Genomic DNA, 20,055 nt, shown 5'->3' on the forward strand with positions numbered 1-20,055 from the left:
CTTATATTTAAAAAAACCATCCATTGATATTAATATAACAATGTCCAGGAAAAGGTCAATCTAGAATTTTTAGATTTTATGAAATAAAAACTGTGTGATATACATTCTTTATTCATGTTTTTTTTACATTATATTTGATTGCGATTTTATATTAAACCGTTTTTTACTTTTTCTTGTTTCAATATTTTTTATTAATACTATTTGCATAATTTTTTGCCAGAATTCTTTTTATTTTCTTCATGACTTTTAAGTTCAATTGGTAACACAAAGTATTGACACATAATTAAAAATTATTGTGTGCGATGCAAGTGTGTATCTATATCTATAATTTTCACGTTCCGATTCTGAGCTTGTTACGTTTCTCTTGTGCAACATGATCTCTTTGTCTTCCTAACACATACTCGACATATTCTAAATATCCATCGTTGTTTAAATCGTCTTCTTCCAGTACTTTATCTATAAGTTCTAAAGTATAAAACAGAAATTATGGTACAATTTTATTGTGTACTTTAAGAAGAATTTAAACATATTGTAAATACACATATATATTTTTTCTACACATGAAATTTAGACGTACCTATAATCCAGTCTTGATCCGATTGTACATCTTCCTCCTCATTCTCGTGCAAAGTATGTTGAAGAGCGTAAAGAATTTCTAATCCGTCTAACTTTGTATTATTGTCGACATCGTGAATTCTACAATTAGGAAAATATAGTAATACATAAATTGCTTAAAAAACGTGGACAGACGAGACGATTTCTAACATACTGAAAATAATGGAATTCTATTTCTTGTTCGGTCATTTTCGAAAAGTCAAGTTCATCGGCCATGGAACCCATATCTTCCTTCAGATGTCTAAAATTATGAAATTGGTCATATTTACATGAATATTAAATTGTAAATATTTCAATAATTAAATATCGCTCATAACTGGTAATTATATACACACACGTATCAACAAGATCCTTAAAATTATTGATACGCCAAATTGTTTTATATACATATAAAATATACGAAGGAATTAACTCTCTCTACATACACGATGGGGTGATTCGTATCCTACGCATTGTTTTTGAAAAACCAAGCATTGTAATTAATTATATTTATATACAATCTTTTTAAAAATAAACATACAAATACTGTCTAGAAATGTTATTGAAGTATATGTAAGAGTCATTGAAGAATTTGTTATACTTGTAAAAGTAATGAGAAATAAATCCAACTCGAACGATCCATCGTGCGTAGAGAACATACCGAAAAATAACGTGAACAAATAGAGGATTAATAATTATAACACAGCATGTTTATTTAGAAAATTAGTTATATCGTTAAATTGTTTCTCACGTTGTATCGTGAAGCAGCTGGTCATCCTGCGTCAATTTAATATCGTTTTCCGGTATGTAATGATGATGGGACACGCTGCTCCTTGGATGATGTGGTCCACGAAAGTGGCCGGTCGTTAGGCCGAGGCAAAAGCTGATCAAAAATATTGTCCTCATTTTGCTATCTGAAACAAATTGTGCGACGACGATACCTTCATTTTTCGTTACTTTAAATAAATGTTTTGGGGGGAAACCTAAACGATATGTTACGAGTCTCACGTATGAGCTTAATTCGCGCGGATTTAAGTTGAAGTTTGAAGTAAGATATTAGATTTGAGAATTGCATTTCGCGATGGTCGATTTGTACACGATCGGGCGTGCGGCAGTTCGGAAAGAGTGGTGACTGCTGAGGGGCGACTCCACTCTTCGCGACATTCCGAACGGTGCCTATCGACAATGGGACCTGCTGCGACATGTTCATCGGGTGTGTCGCCGTGTGTGGAGTGCCTGCTTCTTCCGAGGGTCGAACACCCCGTCGGTCAGCGACAGATGGGCGGTAGAGGGGGTCCACGGTAATTATTATGCGATTACCCACAAGCCCATTGATTTAGATTGGACCCCAGGGGGCCGAGCTGCGCGATCGTGGGCCCATCCCGATTTGTTACAAGATCGAAAACTCGAAAATGTTCGACGTGGTACAGTCGGAAAGATTTCTGCAACTAGTGTTCTTAATCTTCCGAAGAAATAAAAGAGATTTTTTTCGTTCTTTTTCAAAAGATATGGGAAAAAATGACTGTGATAATGACAGCTGATTTTACTATTGAATTACTTCTTTTTCAACTTTTAAATGTAAAAGAAACCAAAATCATTGACATAGAAGACAATAAAGCGTCGTCTCAAAAGAAAAAAAGAAAAAACCGGCAAAAAATTTTCCGAGAACTTTTTTTAAGCTAAGAACACTATTCGTAACCATATTTATTCTCGTATTTGTGAAAAAAAAAGAAAAGGAGGGTGGAAAGGGACAAGTACCTATGTACGTAGGTGTTAAAAGACACACGAGGCCGACACAAATACGGGGCACTTAGGAATCAATTTTATATAGGCTTACGGTGATCTCGAAGCGAGAATGCATATGCTAAGAAGGGAGCGGGGGAGTCCCAAGGGGGTTTTCGATGCGCGAGCGAATCGAACCCCCCGGGGGTCCCGAGGCACCCCAATTCCGCGCACCCTCCGCGCCCGCTTCTGTCTCTCTTTCGCCCTCTCTCTGGGTGTCGAAATCTATAAATAATTTATATCATTTGGTCCATTCACGACGGGAGAGCCCATATGTACCTGTGTCGCCTTACAGGGGACCTGCGCTCACTCGATATTCTCCTCCCCGATTGTCAGAATCGGCAACGATCTCTCGTTATCCGATGCATAACGGATACACGGAGAGACGAGCTTATGGATTTGACGCTAATCGGTCGGTCATAGAGCGAGATTGGTTGCGTACAGGTGCTAATGAGACCACAACGCGAATGTGGTACTTTTCGTCTCTTTATCGCGCGATTGTTCTATTTATCTGTTCCTTCATAGAAGAAGAGCTTGAAGTAGGCCAAAATTTTTCATATTGAAATTTTTTTGTCTTTTGTTAATATCTGTGGGATTTTACCCCTGTGCACAAATTTTCGAGGAAACTTTGGCAACAATCGTAATTCAGAATTGAGGAAGTTGCTATTTCGCTACTGATACAATTCGATTTTAGAATAAAAAGCAAAATAGTTATACGTTATTGTATAGCACGCATAAATGTAATAATGTTAAATGTTTCGTAATTACATTACATTCATTTATATATCATTGCTTCAATATATCGCATTTGTGTATATAGAGTCACTACACCAGTCACGGATAAATAAGAAATTGGACCAGTCAATGAACAAATAAAAATGATTATAATTATTTACATTTTCAAGTAAAAAAATAATATTTTAATCAAATCTGTGTAAAAATTAGATTTAAAAAATCAATTTGCAATTTCTTATTTTTAAATTTTATTAATTTAATATTTTTCTTTTATTTGTCTGTCCTTTTGTTTAATCATAAAAGAGAAGCTTGAAATAGGTCAAGATGTTTAATCTTAAAATTTTGTCTTTTGTTAATATCATAATTTAAACAAGGAAATTGCTGCTGATATAATTTGATTTTTTAATAAAAAAAATAAAATACATTTTTTTTTAAGTATAATTACATTTTCCAGTAAAAAACATATTTTAATCAAATCTCCATAAAAATTAGATTTTATAAATATCAATTAATTTGCAATTTATTAAAATCTTATTAACTTAATATTTTTCTCAAACAGTCTTTTGCTAGTGATTGTTCGATGACTGATGCAGTGACCTTACGATACGGCTGAAAATTTATCAGGCGCACACTGTTATTCGCAATATTTGTATTGTTATCGAAATATACATTCACGTTCGCGATAAATTAATCCGTGCCATTGGGGACACAGATTGGACATATGTCTCCGCATACATCATACGCAAAATTACTGTCGCGAAACTCGACATCTCCGTGTTTCTCGACAGCGATCCCCCTAGCTGTTCGACATCCGCTGGCGACGATTATATCGGCGGATGTATCTCGCGTCTCGCAAGGCTGAAGACCACCCCTCGTACAGCGAAGGGTAGTCACCACCTTCCGGATAGATGGAGCGCCAGGTCGGGTAGTCTATAACCTGGACGCTGCTACTCTCGGCCACGTCGCAGCCCCCATGGCGCAGGTGGCGAACGCCCGGCGCTATTTACCTTTACCTTGTCTTGGACGCGTCGCGGCGGTGCGTCGTCAATCGACCCGGTCGGCGATGGATCCGACCCCGCCCGCGAAGATCGACTGCACGATCCACCACCCTCCACGCTCTTACGATCCCGTGCGCGGATTCCGCGGAACCTTCGCTCGCTCTCGGACTCTTGATCGGCGAGAGAAGCGCGCGACGCTTATCGACGTTTTTCCGAGCACGCGGAGCTTGCGTGCTGGACGAGTTGCTCCGAACGCGCGCGGCCCGCTCTCTTTGAGCGGGCTCTCTCGTTTGGTTTTCGTCCAAATCCCTGCGAAAAGTCGGCTAATCCGATCATCTCGCTTCTTTTGCCGCGCGGAATAAGCGCGCGGATTACTCCGTTCGGTTCGCGCTGGGCGTCCGGCTTTCGTCCAGGAAGCACCCGGGAAGCCTAGAATTCTCCGGGAACTTTTTCCTCCGAGTAGCCGGAGAAATAATTATCAGGGAATTTTACCGGAACTCGGGGAATTTCTGTCGAGATCGTCCCTTCGACGATCTTGCTTTTATTTTGCGAGAGAAAGAGCGGCCAGCGGTCGGCCTAATTAGCAATTAAACGCCTTGCCTAGCAGACATTTGTTTTAAAATATCCTTCGTAAGAATTCTGTCAATTAAAAAAGTATTTTGGATATATTTTTAATTTTTAAATGTATCTTGGAATATATTTAAAATATTTAAAAAATATATTTCTAGAATATATTTGTTTAATTAAAAATATATATTCTAAATTATTATCATATATTTCGCGCTATTTTCACGTATGCATTGCGCAATCTTTACAATTCCTTATTTCTTGAAAACAAAAAAATTATTTTAAACGAAAAACTAATTCAATAGAAATTTTTCACCTTCGAGAATCTATTATTTGGCATTTGAGTGACTCTTAAATTTCTTGTCCGCACGAGATTGTAAGCAGGAAACGCGACGAAGGCCATGCAGTGACTAAATCTGTCTTAAATTTGCATAGAAAAGCGCTTTAATTTTGCCTGGAAATTTGAACGAGAACGTCTGAAAAATTAGAGAATTTTCCGAGAGATTTTTTCGCGCCCTCTCTTCTCTCTCTCTCTCTTTCACTTGCACATAGCCAATAACTGCTACGCAAAGTTTGTAATATTACATTTATACAAATTTAGACGAAATCACGGCAGTATCGGCGGTGATATTTCGGCTATTACTTGCGGTTCGGTCCCCTTCATTCCGCACGGCAAGAATTGAAAAAGCTCCACGTGCGGAAACTCGGCCTTTTATTATGCATTATTATGCAACTGTTTCTGCACGGTACAGGTGAATATACATTTTTGGGATATTAAAATATCCCGCTGCGTACATTCGCGTTTACGCAACGGCACAAATAATGACAATATTCATTAACAACGTCGTTATTTGCTTGCTGTTGCATGACGGACGTTTTATGTAAAAGGTAACACCAGTGTCGCGTTGCACTGCCAGAAATCGCGACGCAGTTTTTCTCGATTTCAGCTAATCTGCTGTTGCATTTTATTAATAAATCCTGAGATTTTTAGAATTCAAAATCACTGGATGCATTATAGATGAATTCTGGAAATTCTCTAATGAATTTCCGTGCAAACGAAGAGAGTATTTTTGAGAATATATTTATTTTTATAATATTAAATAATAAAATAAGATTACAACCCGCCAAACAGACATAACTTGCTTAGATAAAAAAGTTTTGAATAGTTTTATTAAAAGAAATGTTTATTATTCAATAATAATTTTCAAGAGTTAAAGTATTATTCTAGTTTGAAAAACCATTTTAAAGGCTATTTCTACGATTTTTTTTTTTTTTTCTCTGAACTGAGAACATTTAGGGTGTTTTAAATACGTGTTCATTATTCTTTAACTTTAAAATTTAATTTTGAGTTCTTATTAATATAAAATAGAGATATTTATAAATAACAATTAAAAAAAATCCTGTTTATACTGTCACACAGGGATCGCGTCCTTCATTCTAAACTTACCAACAATCCAAGGTTTACTTCACTACACAAATGTGGTTATTGTTGGAATTAGAATAAAATCATTTATCGCAATGGCGAACTGAAAATGAAGAACGAAATTTTGCAAAACTTTTTAAACTTTTTGCAAGTTGTAAAACAACTTTTCGAGATATTAAAAAAAAAATCCTACTTCCAATCATGGCCATAAGCATTACGAATATTTTGCTTCAAGGTAAAAGTCGATCGATTTAGTAGTTTCTAAGAAAAGCATAGGACAAGGTTGAAAAACATGAATTTGAGAAAAAAGCATTTAAAGCCTCGTTGGACCAATACGCTGCATTCTTTAAAACGTGAAAACAACAAACTGTTTGAATTTCATTAAATTGTTTTACAGGCTTATTATGACAGTATAAAGATTGAAAATCTGATTTTAAAAATTGATTTTTTTTTTAGAAAAAATAATGGATAGAAAAAATAACAATTTCTTCAAATGAAGAATTAGAATTGTGTTTGATATTGTTGCTGTTAAAACAATTACATTGTATTCTTAGGTAACACTATTATAATATTGAGATATAAATTTTTACTGAAATTTAAGATTAAAAGTTCTTTAAAGATTTAATTATATACGAGAAATTCCATTCTTGATTATATATAAAACAATGATTGTTAAATAAAATACTTAAATAATTTTAATTTGATATTTTTTTTACAAGGCTTACAGATTTGAAAAAAGAAATTAGTTCTTGAATGATTTTTCTGAGTGAATGTCTATTATGCTTATCTCTTATAATTAAATATTTTTGCTTATCACGAAGAAAACATCAGATCCATCAGAACCGCTCTGTTATCGTAATTAAATCGCGAGACGATGGGAGTTTAAGGGTGCTTCATCGCGGCTACAAATTTGACTTAACCAAAGTAGAATTTTTGAGAAGCCAGCGGAGGAGTGGAGAAAGAGAAGAAAAGGGGAGAAACGGGGAAGGAGGAGGAAGAAAAGAAGAACGCCACGCAGATGCGGCGCTCGAAAAGGCGCGAGAGAGAACGAGAAAGAGGAGAGAAGGCGAGAGAAGAACAGAGGGTGTGCGTGTTTGAGGATCGAAGAGGGACAGAGATAAACTGCGGGGGTTGAGGGAGATGCGGGGGTGGAACGAGAGGGTAGAGGGAGAAGAACGAGGTACAGAGAGAGAGGAAGCTGGAGAAAGACAGACAGACAGACAGAGAGAGAGAGAGAGAGAGAGAGAGAGAGAGAGAGCGAGTGGGATAGTGCACGGATGGGTCTCCGGTTGCCATAGCGACCATCGTAGCCTAAAGCTATGCTTTTATTGATTCCAAGCCGCAAACAATGTGCAGGAGTGGATGTTTCGCTCTGTTCTCTCTCTATCCGTCTGGATAGTGAGGTATTAACGCACCCCGAAATACCGATACCCATGGGCACGTGCCCCAGAAAAGCGGGGCCGTCTCGTCCCCCCTACCTCCCTCCCCCTGACTTTCCTCATCCCCCTACCCTTTCCTCCGCCGCTTTTCCCTGTACCATCCCCTTTTCCTATCTGTCCCTCCCCGCCCTCGCCCCGCGCGAAGTGCCCTGCGATTAATTCAGCAGTCTCTCGATATGCACAGTTCGCCGTTGCATTAAAATACACGCGACTTCAAAGCGCGCCTGCCGACTATAACGCAACGCGACCCGACGTCAAAGGTTACGTCGGACTGCATCTTCCAGTCCCGCGTTCGCTTTCTCTCTCTCTCTCCCTCCCCCTCTCCCCCCCGCCTCTCACGTCACGGTCCCGAATTTTTCAGGGGTGCATCTCGTATCGCCGTGTGGCATAACGCTTCGTAATTGCGATTAATTCCGGTACCATTCTAAATACCGTGCGACTATCGAAAGAAACCCATTTTAATAATCCCGTGTCAAATGTGAATGTTAATTAATCAGCCTATTATAAGCCACTTTACATTTTCGATGAGATATGTTTAATCTTTAAGTAAGTACGTGTTCAAATGTCATGCAAATAGATAGATGGGATGCTGACAACATTCTAAAGAAATGTCATTACTATTGTCATATTTTTCATTAGTATCTTATGTTATATTTAAATTTACATTCGTTAAGGATCCTTAGGAGATAGGGAATGTGCAAAAATGAACTTTAAGACTTGTCGCTAATACTTTCTATTTTTCTTTTTCAGGATACGGTTTCTAATCCTACATTTCTTCGTTGCCTAAGATTACTGTGGCTACCCCGCCTATCTACTTAAAGGTTAATTAAACCACAATTAAATTCCAATTTTTCCATCGAATTACTCCTGTACGTTTCATGTAAACAATGTCACCTGTTAAAAGTATCTTGGTAAAAAGTGACGGGAAATTTTTGGATTCGTGTAACTTTCAGTTGTGACGCGCGCGAGGATAACACATGGATATAGCCAGGAGAGAATTGACATCGAACTGCAGGTGAATCGGTGCGCGGCCGATCGAAGCTATAACGTCGACAGCTGCGTCGCGAGGCGCGGAGAGAGAGAGAGAGAGAGAGAGAGAGAGAGAGAGAGAGAGAGAGAGAGAGAGAGAGAGAGAGGGGGAGGAGATCGATTGGAAAGCGTTCCCTTTCTTTCTCTCGGAGGCTATCTTTTGAAAATCGAATCAATAACAATGAGCGAAACTAGCCATGCGAAAGTCAGATCGCGATTGGATTTTCTACTCGATTACTGCGAAGAAAGGACCACCCACCGCGATTCCTTCATGAACAGCTTACCGCCCACGGATGCTTTTCAATCGCGCGATTCCCGGAATGTTGGAGCAAGTTAATAAAATTTTGCGTGCTGAAGTGACTTCAAATAAATAAATTTGCCCCTCTCCTCGCGGTCGCGTGGAAATTGATTCCTACGCAAAGCCTCTATTACTGCGTTATTATTTGTAATAATAGATGTAATATCATCGGGAAATGGTATGATAATTTCCCTGATAATCTTCGCGGCACTCCCGGATACTTTTCGGATGAAAATTGTTAAATTGGATGTAAAATTATTTTCGCAAATTGGATATGTATTTAGCGATTGTGTTTATTTGACACAAATTGATTTGCAAAAGCCTACACTGAGGAAAAAAAATTTGTTAAAAAAACTAAAATATTTAGTTCGATACGATCAACTAAACGTTGGGTTGATTCAACACTTATTTAGTTGCACAAAAAAAGATATAGTTTATTCGTGTCAACCATTCAAATTTTTTTTTACCAAGATATAATTAAATCAACTCAATAGTTAGTTGCACGTATCGGACTAACTATTTTAGTTTGTCAACAAATTTTGTTTCTCTGCGTACGATCCGAGTGATGATTAAAGATCATTTCAGGGATTCGTACGCCACTTACGAAGCAGGAATGTTATTTATATTTCGTGGTGTTTAAATGCGAGCTCTAGCGCACTGCAGAAACGCACGGCGGAAAGCAGAACATTCCGCCGAACGGAGATATTCCGTTGTATAATTTTAACTACTTATTATCTTCATCCTTTCTCCGAGTGGCAATCTGTCTTCGCGAAAATCCATTGGTCGAGGTTGTTTAAGTTTGGCTAACAACTGTAGTTTCCAACTATTCAATTAGAAGAGATGTAAGTTGCCTTCTTCTAGTAATTACGAGCGGCACGATACGACGTTCATTTGATCAGCGAATTGTTTATGAGTTTAGATTGTTCGATAAACATTAAATTGTGCGACTCATGAAACGTTAATCTATCACCGAATCATCAAGAGAGGTCTGTAAAGTTGACTCACAATTGATTAATTAGCCGTGATAGGAATACAAAAGCTAAAGTAAAAGGAATACTGAGAGAAAAGTTTTGTTATTTGTGATTGTAATGTTAAATGTTAAAGTAATTATAATTAGAAGCCGCATTTTTGTAATTATTATTGCTATAACATTAGTAATAATAATATGTGTTACACTGAAAAAATAATTGCCAATTATAATTTTAAATACAAATGGCACCTAATGACTATAATTTATTTTCATTTTCAGTGCCAATTATATTCAACCTTTACGTACACCGCGGAAAAGAGTATCTTATTGATCCAATTATTGATGTCGAAATGAACCACTTCTTCATTTCTCCAAATTAAAACGACTTAGAAAATCTACACTGAGAAAAAAAGTTGTTAATTTGACTAAATTTTTCAACTTGATTGAATTTCTTCAATTCAAGTATTTACATATTTAAGTTAATTATGTATATATATAATTAAATATATAGATGATTAAACTAAAGTTCAAGTATTGTATTCAAGTCAAATACATAAATAGTTGAATTGAAAATATTTAATCGAGTTGAAAAATTTAGTCAAGTTAACAACTATTGTTCTTAGTGTAAAATAAATGTTCTACTTCATACTTCTTTTCAAAAAATCATACTTCTAAAAAAAAAAATAAAAAAACAGCGCACTTTATAATTATCTTTAAAATTTAAAGAAATTCTATGAATAGAAATCAGTCGGATACGGAATCCTCCATGATTGAGCTTTAAGGATTGAATTATACGTTTAGAAAATAAATGTAGTGGCTTCAGCAGAGGCTGTTTAGTCGAGGCATTTTTTTAATTACGATCAAATATTTTGTTTTAGAAGCAACAAAAAATTTGGTCGCTTCTATGAAATGCATGTAATTAAAACATATTTGTTTATACTAACTAAATATTCGTTTATATTAGTTTTGTTCGATATATTTTGACCAAATTATCGTTATTACAACAAAACATTTTTTTCTAGTGTGGCAATTGCACTATATTTTTGTCAGCGTAACACATTGTATTACTGTTAATGTTATAGCAGTGATAATTATAAAAATTTAGCCTCTATCTACAATTATTTCAAAATTCAATTATAATCACGAATATCAAGTAATTTTCTCCCCAGTGAAAGTGTACGAAAACGACAATTGCTCCTCAATTATCTTCGAGTATCGGTCTTCGCGGATGTGCATTTGCGTGCTTCGTGTGCTCCGCTTACCTGTTGACTGTCTTACCTCCCGAAGGAACGGGAATCGGGCCGTCGTCGCACGACATCTAATTTGTTTTTAACCCGTTCGACGATCTTTTCGCTCGCCCGAGAAAAATATCGCGCCGGTTATAGCGAACGCGCGCGCGTTGTTTGCGTGCGCTCTCGCAATGCGCGTCCCTCTTTTTTCCCCTCTCCCTCCCTCCCACCCTCCCGCCCCCGTCCACCCCTTTTTTATTTTCGCGGCAATCGCTCGATCACAGGCGTGTCGCATTCTGACGCATGAAAATGGCCCAAAGGGATGCGCCAGCCATGATCGATGCTCCATCCGATCGGAGTCTACCGAAACTGCCCGTCAAATAATATATTCATAGCTTCCGGATGGTTGAACGCGACTCTCGGAAACCACCCCCGCGACCCCACAATCGCGTCTACCCCCCTCGCCCTTCCCTCCCCTCGCCTCCTCTCACGATCCCCCGGCAACCCGCTCTCGCCCGCTCTCGTCCGCTCTCATCCGCTCTCGTTCAACCTCCCCGGTTCGTCCCCCCCCTCCCTCCCTCCACCCCCCGCAATGCGCAGTCCATCCGCACGCAAATCGACTGTCGAATAATTATCGAAAATACACGCGCGGCCGGCTCGCGGCGCTCTTTTTTTTTTCCTCCCCCGTTCTGTCCTCTGCCTCGCGGACATACGATTAACTCTTTGAGCTTTGCCGATATGCCGCTCGAAATATCACTGTGTTATCTGGAGCTTTTCACGCGCCATTGCCCCATTCCGCTCGATCTCGCATGCCCGCGTAAGGCCGCGTGCACATCGGCACGGCGATTAACGACTTGCGCGCATTTTCCGCATGACGTTCTGATGCGCGCGATATTTTCAGTATTAGAGCTCGACTTTGCCGTCGAGCTGAGCTCTCCCACGTTGCTTTGCGATTAACAATTTGAATTGAATTGGAAAAGAGTAACGGGACTTTTACCCGTTCGCGGCGTCTGCATGGACGAATTCTCTCATCTGCACAAAAAGGACGGTTTTTTTGCTGAAGTATTTAAAAATTTACCTGGATTCAGATTTGAAAATAATTTTGGTGGACTATCGAAATAATCATGTAGGTCGCTCAAGCGCGATGAGCGAAGCTGCGAAAGGTTTTTCACATTTTAGCAATCAATTTAAAACTGTTAAATTTATCAAGTCAAATTTAAACAAATTCCTTGAGCTATTAAAATTTTCTTATTTTCGACTTCTGTGTGCGTCGAAGTTTATTATTTTAACAAATAATATGTAATGAAACGAACAACCTTATCTAATCAACCCTTTCTGTGATTAACGTGCTTAATTTCAAAGTAAGCAGTGTATATTAACGCATGCACCTAGTAAATAACAAATTAGAGTCAAATTTAACAATTTTACAGTTAACTTATTTAACTTTATTGTTTTAGTTTCAATTGATGGCATATTAAGTAGGAGCAACAACGACTTATAAGAATGGTTAAAAATAAATTGGGTAGAATTTGACACTATGAATTTAACGATAAACTGTTCTACATAATTATTCTGATGGCTGTAACAAAGTTGATTTCTGCATCAAGTTAAGTTCTTAGACACTTTGGCAAAACCGTGTACTTATTTCTAGAATGGTGATTTCTTCACACCCCCCCCCCCGATAGCTATTTTCTAGATAAAGATATTCGCCAATTAACTAAAAATTCGTTTACTCCACTGAAACTTTTGGTTACGTATTTATTAACGGATAGCTGGTCTTCTGCTAACTTTGGGCACAAATATACTAGAGAATTTTAATAGATATTACCATATTCTCTGGGAGGGATCTTATGAATAAAGTTATAAAGAAATTGGGCATAAGTAAATTTGTAAAGCGTAACGAATCAGAGCGACGAGAGTTCATAAGCGCGCGGTCCCGCCCGCGTTTCCACGATCAACGTTTGTCATTTGCCGATGTGCAACACAGTCTCGTATTCTGACGAGGATCGCGACGCACGTTTGTAACTTCGCTTCAGAATCGAGGGTTCGCGCAAATTGTGTCCTCAGAACGTTAATTAGGCTCGTTAATGCGTTCTGTCGTTGTATCATCGAGTATCGATAATGGATCAAACTCATTATCAGTGCAGCAGATGATGACTTATCAATAAGAAATCCATAATAATAATAATAATAATAATAATAATAATAATAATAATAATAATAATGCTTGATCGCATTGTATATTTATGTGGCTCTCGAGGAAGATAAAAATATTTTCAGAGAGAACTCGCACGAAGAAAAGCAAGCGATGAGATGCATCGCGCGATTTATCTTCATACGCTTTTTGCGATTATCTCGACGTCGAGGAAAACAGAGAACGTGAGAGAGAGAAAGAGAGAGAGAGAGAGAGAGAGAGAGAGAGAGAGAGGAAGAGAGAGGAAAAGAGCGTTCCCTTATAGTCCACGGCAATTTCTCTCACCGACAGCGTGATTGCAGACGACCAAGGCGATTTTCCGCATTTCCTCCCCGATTTTCGTGCTCCGCGATTTTCGCGCTCTCCGCTCTTCTTTGCCTCTCTCTCTTCCGCCCGGAATTGTGCATCGGACGAAAAAAGGGCGAAGGTTTCCTTCCCAATTCTTGCTGCGCCGCCTTCGTTAGCTCGATCAACCGTGCGCGAGTCGCGCTCGATCGGAAGGAGAAACTAGGGAGAGAAAAGATGAGAAAAAAAATAAAAAAAAAAAATAAAAGATAATAACAGAATAAAAGCGAATTGTGAAGAAACAAGACACAAGTTGCAAAGAATTCAGTAGAAGTTTTTAAGGATGTATGGGTAATGTCTCAAAACATTACCAAAAATATAAAAATTTCATAGAGTATGGTATTTTAGTATTACGTTTGAGTATCTGTGTAAAATTTGAATACAATTCACTTATTAATTTAGAAGTTATTTAATTTTTTATTTACTCTTGATTCTTATGTAAAATCGCGTTTTACAGTATACACTTATTTGCAAATTTTATGGCAGTAGCATTACCAATTAAATTTTTACATATACTAATAAAACTCTAATAAATATTTGTGCAAAAATTTATTTAGATCCACTTACTCGTTTAAAAATTATTTATTTAGAAATCCAGCAGAACATAGTAATTTTCATTATAAATCAAATTTTTCATTTTCAAGTTTTCTTACTTGCAGCTAGTTTTAGGGTCAAAATTTGAGCATTTATGACCAAATTTTTTTTGTTAATTATAAATAAAAATAAATAAACCCAGAGAAACCTTCAGTTTTTAAATTTCGATAACTTTTAGCTCGTATTGCATAGCCAAAACATTCTTAAGTAAGAAAAAGGCAAAGAGAAAATAAAAGATTAGATTAAATAGAAATTATGTTTATTAGGAAATTAAATGTTCATTGGTAGAGAGGTAAATTATTGGTAGAGTCTCAAATATTAAAAATTCAATCGTAAATGCTTTTTAGAATATGTAAATTACATAATTGTGTGTACTTAAATTTATTTGAAAATTCTTAAAATGTCTACATGAAAAGGACAATTCTACTTGCGTCTAAAAATTTAGCTGGATACAGATTAGAAAATAATTTTATGTTGGATAATCAAAATAACTATATATAACGCCCATGATTGCTGCAAACAGTTTTGACATTCTAACAACCAAGTTAATCCAATTTAATTTTTTAAATTGTTCAACGTACTCGTAATTATTTTCAGATCTGTATTTCAGCAAAGTTGTTCTTTCTTTTTAGATGTACTTATTGAAATTTTAATAAATATTTTATAAAACTTTAATCTTCTAATTACGAAAAGCGTTCAAGATCAGATTTCCAATATTTGAAACACTGTCAGAATAATTGAACCCTTTATTTTATTGAATTTCGTTTAACATCAATTCCTACTTTAAGATTCAATATCAATTTTCCTTAAATATTTTCTTGTCTTACGGAATCTGTCGTTATCTAAACTCAATTTACATCGAAGCGTGTTGCTTCAACTTTTTCAGTCGTTGATATTTGGCTCGATCCCCCGCGGGATCGTCCAAAAAGATCTGATTATTTCGAGCTGCGTTACATATTAATCACTTCGCTCGTTACTTTCGCGCGATCAATCCGGTCCACGGGTTCAACTACACTCGCGGCTAATTAAACAACACACCTAGCTGTACGTGTCGCAATCGGTTGCAAACATTCGCGTTAATCTACGTGACGGTCCGCATAATTCCATCCGGATTATTCACGACGCGCTAAATGATAGAAATATCGTTACATCCCGCACTCGCTCTCTTTCTCTCTCTCTCTCCCTCTCTGTCTCTCTCCCTCCGTTCCTTTTTTCCGTTAAACACACGTAAGGGGGCGAGACACGCGGGAATGGGGTAAAGCTGTAAAGCGCTCCTCGTGCACTCTTTCACCCGTTCTCTCTTTCCCATTCTTTCTCGCAGCACGTTACGCGTGTGTCGTCTCTGTCCGGTTCAACGGCGGCGGCGGTGGCGGCGACAGGGGGGACCTAAGTGCAAAATTATTTTAAAAATATTTTCTTAACCGCGTTAAGAGCCTGAAAGCTGACCCGGCGCGGGCACCACGTCGACGCGTGTACAGGGCTCACCCCGGGGGTAAAAAGAATTGGAAATGCCGCACGGCGGTTTTTCGACTTGTCGCGGTTTTCAGACCCTTCTTCCTTCTCCGCGAGCGACGATGACTCCTCCGTGTGCGTGCGACGTACGTACGTGACTCGCTGTTCTCGAGGAGTGACCGCCTTAAGCACGATCATCGACGACGGTTAGCCTCGATGGACGATAGAAGTATCATTATGCGCCTCCTTTTCACGATAGCGGAAGAGGCGGGTATATCCGGCGTTATTGCGCGCCGATAACGAGGGATGGATATGTCCGCCTTTCCCGCGAGCATCGTGGTGATCGAGTAGGGTAAATGATCTATTAAAAGAAGCGCGTAATGATATTTTACTCGAATCGTTCAGTTTGTGGACGATTCCGCGAAAATCAAATCGATTATATCAATATATAAGCAAAAATTTAAAAATAATATTTTTCTGAAGCCTAAGTTTACATTAAATTTAGATGAGATTTATAAGCTAAGTAGATATTGACATATTTTGCGTACTTTTAATCAGGGATCCAGGTCGAAAGAATATTTCACGGTTACGGTTTCGGTTTTGTAACCAATAAAGAAAAATGGTGGTTTAAAAAAATCACGAATTTTTTTCGGTCATGAATATGGTTCTTTTACAATTTTTTTTTTAATTTTTCATTGTTTTATTAAGCGATGTAATTTTTTTATATGGTTTTTATATTTCTATTCTGTCTGTATATAAAAGGAAAAAAAAGAAAAAAAAATCAAAGCTATATAAGTGAAATTAGAACAATAAAAAATGCGGAATAAATAATAATTTAAATATATATAAATATAAAGATATAGAGAAAAAAAAACAATATAGAAACAGTATAAAAATATTGCAATTAATATCTATCAAGTCTTTGATCAATCAATTCGGATTTCTACTTTTAATATTTTATCAAGCTGTAATATCGTAATTTGCGCATAACGTACACTTTTTAAAGAAATTCATATTGCATATTTTTCAAATATTATTTACTTATACATGTATCCCTTTACTTACAATAGAGTTACGTTCCGAGGCTTCTGTAAAGCGAATAGTATTTTTTTGCATTTATGTAAATAAAACATTTGTGCAAAACATTATTTTATTATTAAATGATTACAGATCTCTATTCAGAAAATGAGAAAATAAATTTTTTTTTAAAGATTATAATTCTTAATATAATATTTACTATTACAAAATTAATATAGCTTCAACAAGTTAAGATTAAAAAATAATACTATTTTTTTCTAAAAAATATATTCTGGATATAATATTGTATGCTGTATTATAAAATCAATATTTAATCTACATCACTGCTTCAACATCTTCGTTATAATCTACTGATTAATTTTCAGTCAACACCATGCTGATCGTAAATCCGAAAATTCGTAAACCGTAAGTAGAGAGATATCTTATAAATGTAATATATAATATATAAATTCTACTCCTTGTACTTGTCCGCAATCCAAGTTTTCATGAATAACATCCCGAAAAAGAGTTTAAGAAGGTTAAATGTCAATTAGGATTGTAGCACGAGACGTACGTTAGAGTGATTTTCGAAGAAATTGAAGATGCGAACGCTAATCGCACGAGAGTGCATTGCAGTGTACAAAGAGCATCGCATATTTTTTGTCTCCTAAGCATTTCACTACTTAATTTTATGTACTTCGCTATGTAAAATCTGACGACAATTATTCGAAAAATACCAGTAAAATTTACGTACATTATTTGCTATAATAAGTGACTTTTCCATTAGGCGAGAAATAGATTTTGGTGCGCGTGCACAGCTTTACATTTTACAGTATTACCTATACGTCCTTTACACACCTTTTCCATCCCATGTACTTTTAAACCATCCTCTCCCTCACCGGGCGCCGTACCACTTCGATGCTTTTTACGCGGTGCTTTTCTCTTATTTTGAACCTCTCCGTTGGCCTGGCCAAGAGTTTCCAGTCAGCGTTACGTAGAAAACGTTGAACTTGTTCAAGAGCTTTTCCTCTCCTGGAAAAGAAGTAGCACGGAGCGAGGAATGAACGGAAAATGTCAAACAAATTTATTGGGTCTTCGTGACACGGTATCTCGCGACACGGATGCTTTTGTTATTGTTTTTACGAATAAAATAATAAGCGACGTTAATCACCAAATGTAAAAATTGACATTCATTTGAGGGTTGTTTGCATCTTATTATTAGTTTTTTTTTAAATGCTCTATATCTATTAAATTAAAAATTATATATATATATATATTTTCTCATTTTCTGAATAGAGACCTATAATTATTTTTAATAATAAAATAATTTTTTGCACAAATGTTTTATTTTCATAAATGCAAAAAAATACTATTCGCTTTACAGAAGCCTCGGAACGTAACTCTATTGTAAGTAAAGGGATACATGTATAAGTAAATAATATTTAAAAAATATGCAATATTAATTTCTTTAAAAAGTGTACATTATGCGCAAATTACGATATTACAGCTTGATAAAATATTAAAAATAGAAATCCGAATTGATTGATCAAAGAATTGATAGATATTAATTGAAATATTTTTATACTGTTTTTATATTGTTTTTTTTTCTTTATATCTTTATATTTATATATATTTAAATTATTATTTATTCCGCATTTTTTATTGTTCTAATTTCAATTATATAACTTTGAGTTTATATATATATATATATATATATATATATATATAACGGCATTTAACATTATATATAGTTACAATCTTTATAAAGGATATTTTATAACTGGTAATACGATCGGGAGAAGATGCTTCTACAAGAAAAATAAAGAAGAATAAATTTTTGTGTACATTTTATTTTCAAGATAATCGAGTTTGAAAATTGACATGAAATATATTGTAACTCGTAAACTATCCATTTTAAGAGAGAAGGGAGTTTCTTATTAACATCATTGCCAATTTTATTAGAGGTTTGTTAGCATCATTATTAAAATTGATTCTCGATTTAATATTGTAATAGTACTAGTTTCGTCAATTTGGTGTTTCAAGACTGAAAAATTTATCGGCGATCGGCACAATTTGGAGAACTTGAAAATTTATATAAAATCATTTAAAAAATATCAAAATCTAGCTTTAATTATTAAGACTCTTTAATTTAATTGTGTTTTCACATGTCAATGTATATTCGTTTATTATTCATTTTTTAATAACTGTATCTTAGTACTTTTATGAACGGAATAATGAGATGAATCAATTGGTACAATGAAAATACATAGCTGCTTAAAAAATTATACGATATATCATTATATACTTTTTAAAAAAATTTATGTGTTTTTTTACGTCAATTCATCTCATTATTAAGCGGATAAAAGTATTAAGGTACAGTAATCACAAATAATGAATAGTTTACAAGATATTTTATATTTTATGCCAAAATATGTTAATTTTGATATTCAATTATCTAAAAAATGATGGATACAAAAAAATTTCATTATCTATTTTCGACTTATTCCTTTTCATGTAGAATCATCCCTTTCGCGATTGTACCACCAGTTACAGAATCCTGTATTAAATAAAAAGTATAAGTAATTCATATGTAGGACATGAATCAATTATCTATCTTGATTATAAAATTATAATTAGTTTTCTTCTAATAATAATCTTAAAGTTACATAATTCGAAAAATATTAAGATGTATTTGAGTTTGCATGTAAGAATTTTATAAAAAATTCGCGTTTGTGCATCACTCGTTTTTGCACGTAAGATAAAAATCAAAACCCCGTCGGGAATATCGATACGACGCCGATTAAGCGTTATGAATTTTCATTAAACGATGCTGTTTTAACATATTTTTCCCCACCTGAGAGGGAGGAATTCTCATTTTCTCTCACGCACACACGTCTATCGGCCGGTCTGCTCAGCCTGATCAAAATATCCCCGTCGAATACTTAATTACTTCGATCTCACTATCTTGTAGATAGCTTACTCTAACAGCCATGTACATTATATACAAGGAAGACTTATGATGGGGTTCCAATTTGCCGCGGGGCGCCGTCAGGCTGCGTTTAACAACTTTTTAATGGAGGCTTGGCGACCATCGTCAGCCCCAGTCGCCGTAACGTTGAAACGTTAATTCTAACGGGTGTCATCCCGAAAAATAAGTTACTCCGCCTCCACCTTCGTGAATGGAGAAATCGCGTTTTTCTCATTGTCCCGCCGCATTGAAAGAAACGTACGAGGACGTCATCGAATTAAAATGTTTCAGAGAACCGGCACCGTCGTCGACGTTGCCGTTAATCGCGATACGACGTAAAAGAGATACAAGCGCAAACGCGACACGTTAAAGCGTTTACGCGAGTTTCGTATTTAGTAAGTAAATCGATCGATCTTGCATG

The 20,055-nt window shown here is 36.1% G+C and overlaps 1 protein-coding gene across 3 annotated transcripts; it reads right to left on the bottom strand.

The window, feature by feature from the left end:
* Positions 1-167: 167 nt before the first annotated feature.
* Positions 168-13,598, bottom strand: LOC105208286 (multiple coagulation factor deficiency protein 2 homolog). Of its 3 annotated transcripts, none has more exons than XM_026134684.2 (5): positions 13,544-13,598; positions 1,346-1,508; positions 770-856; positions 578-696; positions 168-465 (listed from the first exon to the last, which is right to left on the bottom strand). In XM_026134684.2, exons 1-5 carry the CDS (start codon positions 13,581-13,583, stop codon positions 332-334), a joined length of 543 nt encoding a protein of 180 aa, XP_025990469.2. In that variant the 5' UTR covers positions 13,584-13,598; the 3' UTR covers positions 168-331. The 3 variants fall into 3 exon arrangements, with proteins under 3 accessions (XP_025990469.2, XP_011176404.2, XP_011176405.2); XM_011178102.3 differs by lacking the exon at positions 13,544-13,598 and adding an exon at positions 4,125-4,319; XM_011178103.3 differs by lacking the exon at positions 13,544-13,598 and adding an exon at positions 4,119-4,305.
* Between the last annotated feature and the right edge of the window lie 6,457 nt (positions 13,599-20,055).

Source organism: Solenopsis invicta, chromosome 9 (assembly GCF_016802725.1).
Source record: "Solenopsis invicta isolate M01_SB chromosome 9, UNIL_Sinv_3.0, whole genome shotgun sequence".
In the NCBI taxonomy this organism is placed as follows: domain Eukaryota; kingdom Metazoa; phylum Arthropoda; class Insecta; order Hymenoptera; family Formicidae; genus Solenopsis; species Solenopsis invicta.